Genomic DNA, 10,638 nt, shown 5'->3' with positions numbered 1-10,638 from the left:
TTGGAGTCCATCACTTTGCGACAGAATTTAAAGAGAATATATTGTGCTATCTTGAAACACTATTCAGCCACTGATAACGCTGCTACTCTATTAGCCTATAGGACAGAGAAATAGGTGTTTCATTTTCAAATAAGTATCATAATTGTGTGTATAACTTAATGTCTAATAATCATTAAGAACCTTGCTTGGATTGACACGTCTTACACCAGATGGTAAGCTTTATACATCACAGGTTAATGTACCAAGTGTCCACAAAAAGAGGACGAGGGATTATATTCTAAAAGCCCCGTTACAACACTATTCAGTAATCCCTGTCTCATAGTCCTTTTGTTTGGAATGATGCGGGATAAATAAATGAAATCACACCCCCACTAGAATTCCTTTCTACGTACATTACTTTAGGTTTTCCCCCACCACATCCTCGTCCCTTGTGTAAACCCCCCCGGTCCCGTGAAGTTCATGACAACGGCCAGGCCACCCTCTGCCCACACCCATTGCCACCACCTCCGATTTTCGATGTTCTGAACCATGAATAAAGCCTTCGGTACCTCAGTCATGGTCTTCAGTCTCACCCCAGTTACCACTATCATTCAGGGAGGGGCCCCCCAGGCAGCAACCCCGCCCCCCACCCAGCCAAACCTAGCTTTACAGGATTTGAGTTGCTCAGAACCAGTGAGGCAGTCTAACCTCTAGCAGGGGTCGGGAACCTCTTTGGCTGAGAGAGCCATGAACGCCTCATATTTTAAAATGTAATTCCGTGAGAGCCATAAAGCGACCCGTGCACGTTACGCATTATCCAATAAAAATTTTGGTGTTGTCCCGGAGAACAGCTGTGATTGGCTCCAGCCACCCGCAACCATGAACATGAGTGGTAGGAAATGAATGGGTTGTAATACAGGAGAATGTTTTATATTTTTAACGTTATTATTTTTTTAATTAAAGATTTGTCTGCGAGCCAGATGCAGCCACCAAAAGAGCCACATCTGGCTGGCGTGCCATAGGGTGCCGACCCCTGCTCTACAGTCACGGACAGATACTGCCACCAGCGCCCCTTCCCACACCACCACCATTAGAAACCGCTGCCTTAAATCCCTGATTCAAGCATCCCGCACTGACGCGCCTTCCACTCTCCAACCCCCCATGAGCTATCTCCCCCTAGATGTCTATCTCACACACACTTCCCACTCAGAGCGACAGAAACAGGGAGTCCGAAGCCTCTTCCCGTGTTCAAACACTTTAATGGCAAGTGCTGAAAACGGGAGGCCTCCCTCACCTGTGGGAAGTCTGAGGGACTAGATGAGGCTGTTGTGGAGGTCTGCAGGCTCTGGGACCCGGGCATCACTTCTTCTTCCTGGGTGAAGGAATCCCGTCATCTCAAGTACAGGTGTCCTGCTCAAAAGGCCGTGGAGCTGCTGCAGGTTGTTTTCTACCATTCTCTTCATGTCCTGTGAGGTGATGCGCCCCCCGTGACGGTTGTCAGCCTCCTTGCTCGCCAGCTCCAGGAGGTAGGCCACCAAGTACTCGAGGATGCCAGCGAGGAAAACAGGCGTCAACGAGGACAGGCGTTCAGCATAGTGACCACCTCGCAGGTGGCGGTCCACACGACTCACAGGGAATTGCAGCTCGGCTCTGGCTCTGCGGGAGGTGGCATGCTTCTTAGGATGGTGCCGGTCTCTTCTTTTCCCAGACGTGATGTCTGCTGCATTTTTCTGGGAGTGGCCCATCTAGGTTGTTCTGACAGTCTGGACCTCTCTAGATGCCAGGCCTTACTCCTGCCCACCTATCTCTGTGCTTAAGGCCAGCTCAGGTCAGGGAGCTGCCTTTGTGACAAACTGACATTGTGACATCACTGGTGTCCCCTGGGCCTTGACCAGGACTGGCCTAGAAATGTCCATGATAGGACACTGGTCTCCATGGCAACTTGACTCACTTTCTCAAAACACTCTTTCTACCTGACTTAGCATCTAAGAAAAATATGTATTGTTTCGAATGGAAAAATGGTTTCCCTGCCTCATGAGAACTCCTCCAGGTTGGACTGATTCCTAGCCTCCGCCTGTCTTGTGTCCTTTTATGTCCCTCTGTAAGGTGCAGGTCACTGACTAGACATGCAGCCATCCATCCAGTGAAGCTCAACAGTCCCGTCCCACACAGTAAACACAGTAATCACACCAATTTTGCCTCCATTTACATAGTCATCCACTATTCGTGAGCGATTCACTATTTCCTGTTTCTTTTTGATAAGAATTTAACTCGTATTGACCACAATTGTTGCCACAGAGCTGATGTGCCAAGAAACTACACTAGGAGAGACCAGACACCTGGTGAACTCCACCTTCGGTTGCTAGGGAGAGCCCGCTGCCGACTCACATGAGTCGAAGAGGAAGAGTTGAACTTGGCTACGATACAGCGGGGCCCGAAGGCTCTCTAGAACAAATCACCAAGGATGCCAGAGCAGTTCCCCAGAACGGTCAAGGCCTATGGGCACCAATGTCATGCTCTGAGGGGCCCCTTATCCTGCCAGAAACGACAGCCAGATAAGGCAGAGGAGGCTGGCAGAAAGAGGAGCTGCTAAAGTAGTCCAGCTGCCTCTGGCAGCTCCTTGAACCCCGCTCCCATGACTATCACTGAATTACTAAATTAAAGAGTTTGAAACCTGAAAAAATTGTCAAGTGGACATCTGACAATGCTGGTTCTGTAAATATCTGGTGGACTTGGCATGGCGTGTGAAGAAAGGTTCTGTGGCTGTGTAGCAGCAGGTATTTCCAATGGCCTTTAAGCCTATTGGGCTGAAGCTCAGGCCACTGCTGTGAAGCAGGTAAAGGCTAAACCGTCCCCAGCAGCTCTCAGAGGTGGTGGAAGGAGGCAGGAGCGGCTGACTCACCAGCCAGAGGGCAGCTGAGAGGGAAATCGGGGTGAGGTCGTTTGGGACCCCCAGGGGTACCTCTGCCTCTCCCTCCACGTGGCGTCTTCCCGAGTCTCCACGAAGCTCAGCAGACCATGGTTTTCACAGCCAGTGTGACCCAAGTCTCACCCAGTCACTGAGAACCAGGCTCAGTGGGTACCCTGGGGAGCACAGCATAAGAAGCCTGGGCCTACCGAGAGGAGACACCACGCAGGCTGTTCCACAGGGCAGTCTCTGTGCCAGGCCCTGTGTTATAGAGAGCAGGTCCTGACATCGAATTGACTTAATCTTCGGGAAAATCCAACATAGGGAACTCTAACTCCATTTTACATACGGAGGGAGCCGATGCTCCGAGGGACCAGATGAATAGCCAAGGTCTCTTGGCCCGAAGGGCAGAGCAGGGATGGCCCAGCCAGGTCCCCTGATCCAGCTGTGAAAGCGGCTAGGCAGACTCTGTCCAGTCCATTTTAAACAGGAGTGGAAGGCAACAAAGGAGGTGGGTGCGAATAGTGGGGAAAATCTCCAATGTTGACGTTCATAAGAGAGGGCTTGTTTTCTGCCACACTTAAATGCGACGACCATTTTTTTTTCTTTAACTTAATACAGCACATAAATGTGTTCATGGGACTTATGTTTGCTTTTGAGTTTGGCACTTGGACACAGAATTTATAGATGAATACACTTGTACATCTTAGAACATGTATTCAGCCATGATAACTCTGTGACTTTATTAACTATATGATAGACATATAGGTGTTTCATTTGAAAATGAGCATTGGCATTGTGTTATAATGTAATGTTTACTAATCATTGACAACTTCTTGACTTGCCAGGTCTTACACCAGATGTTAGCTTTTATACAGTACTGGTTCATGTACCAGTGTCCACAAAAGAAGACAAGAGATTATATTCTAAAAGGCCATTACAACACTAGTCAATAATCCCTGTCTCGAGTCCTTTTGTTCTGAACGATGCGGGATAAATAAATGAAATCCAGCCGACTATAAAGCCTTTCATATACATTACTTTAGGTCTGTCCCACCACTCCTCATCCCTTGTGTAAAGCCCCAGTCCCATGAAGTCCGTGACAAAGGCCATGCCATCCTCTGCCCACACTCATTGCCACCACCTCCAATTTTAGATGTTCTGCACCATGAATAAACCCTTCGATACCTCAGTCATGGTTTCTGTCCCACCTCAGTTACCACTATCATTAAGGGTGGAGCCCCCACTGAAAGCACCCAAAACCCCACCCAGCCAACCTCCTGGCTTCACAGGACTTGACTTGCTCAGAACCAAGGAGGTGGTCTAACCTCTACAGTCCCGGACAGCTTACTCCCACCTGCGCCCTTTCCCACATCATCACCTTAGGAACCGAACCGATGCCTTAAATCCCTGATTCTGGCATCCCGCACTTACCGCACCTTCCACCCTCCAAGCCCCCATGAGCTATCTTCTCCTGGATGTCTATCTCACACACACTTCCCACTCAGAGCGACAGAAACAGAGGAGTCAGAAGCTCATTCGCGTATTCAAACACTTTAATAGCAATTGCTGAAAACGGGAGGCCACCCTCACCGTGGGAAGTCTGGGGGACTAGATTAGAGTCTTTTAGAGATCTGCAGGCTCTGGGACCCGGGCATCACTGTTTCTTACTGGGTGAAGGAATCCCGTCATCTCAAGTTTAGGTGTCAAGCTGGAAAAGGCTGCTGCGCAGCAACGGGTTTCTTTCTGCTACTCTCACCAAGTCTTGTGAGGTGATGCGCCCCCCTGTGATGGTTGTCAGCCTCCTTGCTCATCAGCTCCAGGATGTAGGACACCACGAACTCAAGAATGCCAGCGAGGAAAACAGGGGTAACGGAGGACCGGCGCCTAGCATAGCGACCACTTCTCAGGTGGCGGTCCACGTGACTCACAGAGATTTGCAGCTCGGCTCTTGGTGTGCGGGAGGGGCACGCTTCTGACGTTGGTGCCGGTCTCTTCTTTCCCTAGGAGTGATGTCTGCTGCATTTTTCCTGGGATTGGGATTGGCCCATCTAGATTGTCCTGACGGTCGTGACTTCTCTAGATACCAGGGCTTATTCCTCCTGCTCACCTATCTCTGTGCTCAAGGCCACCACGTGGTCAGGGAGCTGCCTTGGAGACAAACTGACATTGTGACATCACTAGTGTCCCTGGGCCTTGACCAGGACTGGCCTAGAAAAGTCCATGATAGGAAACTGGTCTCCTTGGTAACTTGACCCTCTTAAAGAACTCTTTCTACTTTACTTGAGCATCCAAGCAAAACATTTATGTTTCAACAAAAAATATTTCCCTGCCTGTGGGACACAACTTCCCATCTTACACAAACACACAGTAATCACACCAAATTTGCCCCCATTTACATATTAATCTTACTATTCCCTAATCACTATTCCTGTTTCTTTTTCAAAGAACTTCACCATATCTAGCCTTTTTTATACACACAGAAGCTGACGTGCCCCAAATAAACTACACTAGCAGCGACCAGAACCTGGTGAAACTCTACCTTCGGTTGCTCGGGAGAGGCCCGCTGGCCGACTCACCTGAGTAGAAGAGGAAGAGTTGACTTGGCTCTAGTAAGGAGGGCCCCAAGGCTCTCTAGAACAAATCACCAAGGAGCCAGAGCAGTTCCCCAGACGGTCAAGGCCTTATGGGCACCAATATCATGCTCTGAGGGCCCCTTTTCCTGCCAGAAATCGACAACCAGATGAGGCAGAGGAGGCTGGCAGAAAGAGGAGCTGCTAAAGAGTCCATTGCTGCCTCTGGCAGCTCCTTGAACCCCGCTCCATGACTATCACTGAATTACTAAATTAAAGAGTATGAAACCTGAAAAAATTGTCAAGTGGACATCTGACAATGCTGGTTCTGTAAATATCTGGTGGACTTGGCATGGCGTGTGAAGAAAGGTTCTGTGGCTGTGTAGCAGCAGGTATTCCCAATGGCCTTTAAGCCTATTGGGCTGAAGCTCAGGCCACTCCTGTGAAGCAGGTAAAGGCTAAACCGTCCCCAGCAGCTCTCAGAGGTGGCGGAAGGAGGCAGGAGCGGCTGACTCACCAGCCAGAGGGCAGCTGAGAGGAAATCGGGGTGAGGATGTTTGGGACCCCAGGGGTACCTCTGCCTCTCCCTCCACGTGGCGCTCTTCCGAGTGTCCACGAAGCTCAGCAGACCATGGTTTTCACAGCCAGTGTGACCCAAGTCTCACCCAGGCACTGAGAACCAGGCTCAGTGGGGACCTTGGGGAGCACAGCTAAGAAGCGGGCCTACCGAGAGGAGACACCACGCAGCTGTTCCACAGGGCAGTCTCTGTGCCAGGCCCTGTGTTATAGAGAGCAGGTCCTGACACGCATTGACTTAATCTTCGGGAAAACCCAAACATAGGGAAACTCTAACTCCATTTTACGTACGAGGGAGCCGCTGCTCCGAGGGACCAGATGAATATCCAAGGTCTCTTGGCCCGAAGGGCAGAGCAGGGATGGCCCAGCCAGGTCCCCTGATCTCGTTGTGAAATCGGCTAGGCAGCCTCTGTCCAGCCCTTTCTGACAGGCCTGGAGGGGTGCAAATGGCGGAGGCGGGGGAAGGGAATAGTGGCGAAAACCTCCAATGTTGGCATTCATACCAGAGGGCATGTATTCTACGACACTTAATGCGAGGACATTTTTTTTTAACTTGACACAGCACATAAATGTGTTTGTAAGGACATAAATATGCTTTGGAGTCCATCACTTTGGACAGAATTTAAAGAGAATATACTTGTGTATCTTGAAACACGTATTCAGCCACTGATAACGCTGCTACTCTATTAGCTATAGACAGAGAAATAGGTGTTTCATTTTCAAATAAGTATCATAATTGTGTGTATAACTTAATGTCTAATAATCATTAAGAACTGCTTGGATTGCACGTCTTACACCAGATGGTAGCTTTTATACATCACAGGTTAATGTACAAGTGTCCAACAAAAGAGGACGAGGGATTATATTCTAAAAGCCCGTTACAACACTAGTCAGTAATCCCTGTCTCAAGTCCTTTTGTTTGGAATGATGCGGGATAAATAAATGAAATCCACCCCACCTAGAATTCCTTCTACGTACATTACTTTAGGTTTTCCCCACCACTCCTCGTCCCTTGTGTAAACCCCCCGGTCCCGTGAAGTTCATGACAACGGCCAGGCCACCCTCTGCCCACACCCCATTGCCACCACCTCCGATTTTCGATGTTCTGAACCATGAATAAAGCCTTCGGTACCTCAGTCATGGTCTTCAGTCTCACCCCAGTTACCACTATCATTCAGGGAGGGGGCCCCCCAGGCAGCAACCCCGCCCCCCACCCAGCCAAACTCCTAGCTTTACAGGATTTGAGTTGCTCAGAACCAGTGAGGCAGTCTAACCTCTAGCAGGGGTCGGGAACCTCTTTGGCTGAGAGAGCCATGAACGCCTCATATTTTAAAATGTAATTCCGTGAGAGCCATAAAGCGACCCGTGCACGTTACGCATTATCCAATAAAAATTTGGTGTTGTCCCGGAGAACAGCTGTGATTGGCTCCAGCCACCCGCAACCATGAACATGAGTGGTAGGAAATGAATGGGTTGTAAATACAGGAGATGTTTTATATTTTTAACGTTATTATTTTTTTAATTAAAGATTTGTCTGCGAGCCAGATGCAGCCACCAAAAGAGCCACATCTGGCTGGCGTGCCATAGGGTGCCGACCCCTGCTCTACAGTCACGGACAGATACTGCCACCAGCGCCCCTTCCCACACCACCACCATTAGAAACCGCTGCCTTAAATCCCTGATTCCAGCATCCCGCACTGACCGCGCCTTCCACGCTCCAACCCCCCCATGAGCTATCTCCCCCTAGATGTCTATCTCACACACACTTCCCACTCAGAGCGACAGAAACAGAGGAGTCCGAAGCCTCTTCCTGTGTTCAAAACACTTTAATGGCAAGTGCTGAAAACGGGAGGCCTCCCTCACCTGTGGGAAGTCTGAGGGTCTAGATGAGGCTGTTGTGGAGGTCTGCAGGCTCTGGGACCCGGGCATCACTTCTTCTTCCTGGGTGAAGGAATCCCGTCATCTCAAGTACAGGTGTCCTGCTCAAAAGGCCGTGGAGCGGCTGCAGGTTGTTTTCTACCATTCTCTTCATGTCCTGTGAGGTGATGCGCCCCCCGTGACGGTTGTCAGCCTCCTTGCTCGCCAGCTCCAGGAGGTAAGGCCACCAAGTACTCGAGGATGCCAGCGAGGAAAACAGGGCGTCAACGAGGACAGGGCGTTCAGCATAGTGACCATCTCGCAGGTGGCGGTCCACACGACTCACAGGGAATTGCAGCTCGGCTCTGGCTCTGCGGGAGGTGGCATGCTTCTTAGGATGGTGCCGGTCTCTTCTTTTCCCAGACGTGATGTCTGCTGCATTTTTCTGGGAGTGGCCCATCTAGGTTGTTCTGACAGTCTGGACCTCTCTAGATGCCAGGCCTTACTCCTGCCCACCTATCTCTGTGCTTAAGGCCAGCTCAGGTCAGGGAGCTGCCTTTGTGACAAACTGACATTGTGACATCACTGGTGACCAGGACTGGCCTAGAAATGTCCATGATAGGACACTGGTCTCCATGGCAACTTGACTCACTTTCTCAAAACACTCTTTCTACCTGACTTTAGCATCTAAGAAAAATATGTATGTTTCAATGGAAAATGTTTCCCTGCCTATGAGTAACTCCTCCAGGTTGGCTGATTCTAGCCTCCGCCTGTCTTGGTGTCCTTTTATGTCCCTCTGTAAGGTGCAGGTCACTGACAGACATGCGCCTCCTCCAGTAGAAGCTCAACTGTCCCGTCCCACACAGTAAACACAGTAATCACACCAATTTTGCCTCCATTTACATAGTCATCTCACTATTCGTGAGCGATCACTATTCCTGTTTCTTTTTGAAAGAATTTAATCGTATTGACCCATTGTATGCCCACAGAAGCTGATGTGCCCCAAAGAAACTACACTAGGAGAGACCAGAACCTGGTGAACGCCACCTTCGGTTGCTAGGGAGAGGCCCGCTGGCCGACTCACATGAGTCGAAGAGGAAGAGTTGAACTTGGCTACGATAAGGGGGGCCCGAAGGCTCTCTAGAACAAATCACCAAGGAGCCAGAGCAGTTCCCCAGACGGTCAAGGCCTATGGGCACCAATGTCATGCTCTGAGGGCCCCTTATCCTGCCAGAAAAACGACAGCCAGATAAGGCAGAGGAGGCTGGCAGAAAGAGGAGCTGCTAAAGAGTCCAGCTGCCTCTGGCAGCTCCTTGAACCACCGCTCCCATGACTATCACTGAATTACTAAATTAAAGAGTTTGAAACCTGAAAAAATTGTCAAGTGGACATCTGACAATGCTGGTTCTGTAAATATCTGGTGGACTTGGCATGGCGTGTGAAGAAAGGTTCTGTGGCTGTGTAGCAGCAGGTATTCCAATGGCCTTTAAGCCTATTGAGCTGAAGCTCAGGCCACTCCTGTGAAGCAGGTAAAGGCTAAACCGTCCCCAGCAGCTCTCAGAGGTGGTGGAAGGAGGCAGGAGCGGCTGACTCACCAGCCAGAGGGCAGCTGAGAGGAAATCGGGGTGAGGACGTTTGGGACCCCAGGGGTACCTCTGCCTCTCCCTCCACGTGGCGCTCTTCCGAGTCTCCAAGAAGCTCGGCAGACCATGGTGTTCACAGCCAGTGTGACCCAAGTCTCACCCAGTCACTGAGAACCAGGCTCAGTGGGACCCTGGGGAGCACAGCTAAGAAGCGGGCCTACCGAGAGGAGACACCACGCAGCTGTTCCACAGGGCAGTCTCTGTGCCAGGCCCTGTGTTATAGAGAGCAGGTCCTGACACGCATTGACTTAATCTTCGGGAAAATCCAAACATAGGGAAACTCTAACTCCATTTTACCTACGAGGGAGCCGCTGCTCCGAGGGACTGGATGAATAGCCAAGGTCTCATGGCCCGAAGGGCAGAGCAGGGATGGCCCAGCCAGGTCCCCTGATCCAGCTGTGAGAGCGGCTAGGCAGACTCTGTCCAGTCCATTTAAACAGGAGTGGAGGCAACAAAGGAGGTGGGGCGAATAGTGGGGAAAATTTCCAATGTTGACGTTCATAAGAGAGGGCTTGTTTTCTGCCACACTTAATGCGACGACCATTTTTTTTCTTTAACTTAATACAGCACATAAATGTGTTCATGGGACTTATGTTTGCTTTTGAGTTTGGCACTTGGCACAGAATTTATAGAGAATACACTTGTACATCTTAGAACATGTATTCAGCCATTGATAACTCTGTGACTTTATTAACTATATGATAGACAAATAGGTGTTTCATTTGAAAATGAGCATTGTAATTGTGTTTATAATGTAATGTTTACTAATCATTGACAACTTCTTGACTTGCAGGTCTTACACCAGATGTTAGCTTTTATACAGTACTGGTTCATGTACCAGTGTCCACAAAAGAAGACAAGAGATTATATTCTAAAAGGCCATTACAACACTAGTCAATAATCCCTGTCTCGAGTCCTTTTGTTCGGAACGATGCGGGATAAATAAATGAAATCCAGCCGACTATAAAACCTTTCATATACATTACTTTAGGTCTGTCCCACCACTCCTCATCCCTTGTGTAAAGCCCCAGTCCCATGAAGTCCGTGACAAAGGCCATGCCATCCTCTGCCCACACTCATTGCCACCACCTCCAATTTTAGA

At 49.7% G+C, this 10,638-nt stretch overlaps 2 protein-coding genes across 2 annotated transcripts; both read right to left on the bottom strand.

The window, feature by feature from the left end:
• Nucleotides 1–1,292: 1,292 nt before the first annotated feature.
• LOC136386267 (histone H2A-Bbd type 1-like) lies at nucleotides 1,293–1,724 on the bottom strand. Its single transcript, XM_066357761.1, has one exon. The coding sequence runs from the start codon at nucleotides 1,722–1,724 to the stop codon at nucleotides 1,293–1,295; it is 432 nt and encodes a 143-aa protein (XP_066213858.1).
• Nucleotides 1,725–7,918: 6,194 nt separating this feature from the next.
• On the bottom strand, nucleotides 7,919–8,353 carry LOC136386265 (histone H2A-Bbd type 1-like). Its single transcript, XM_066357760.1, has one exon. The coding sequence runs from the start codon at nucleotides 8,351–8,353 to the stop codon at nucleotides 7,919–7,921; it is 435 nt and encodes a 144-aa protein (XP_066213857.1).
• Between the last annotated feature and the right edge of the window lie 2,285 nt (nucleotides 8,354–10,638).

The sequence above is a fragment of the Saccopteryx leptura genome, chromosome X (genome assembly GCF_036850995.1).
Source record: "Saccopteryx leptura isolate mSacLep1 chromosome X, mSacLep1_pri_phased_curated, whole genome shotgun sequence".
In the NCBI taxonomy this organism is placed as follows: domain Eukaryota; kingdom Metazoa; phylum Chordata; class Mammalia; order Chiroptera; family Emballonuridae; genus Saccopteryx; species Saccopteryx leptura.
Note: the sequence above shows the minus strand (reverse complement) of the source record. Positions and strands in the feature narration are given on the sequence as shown.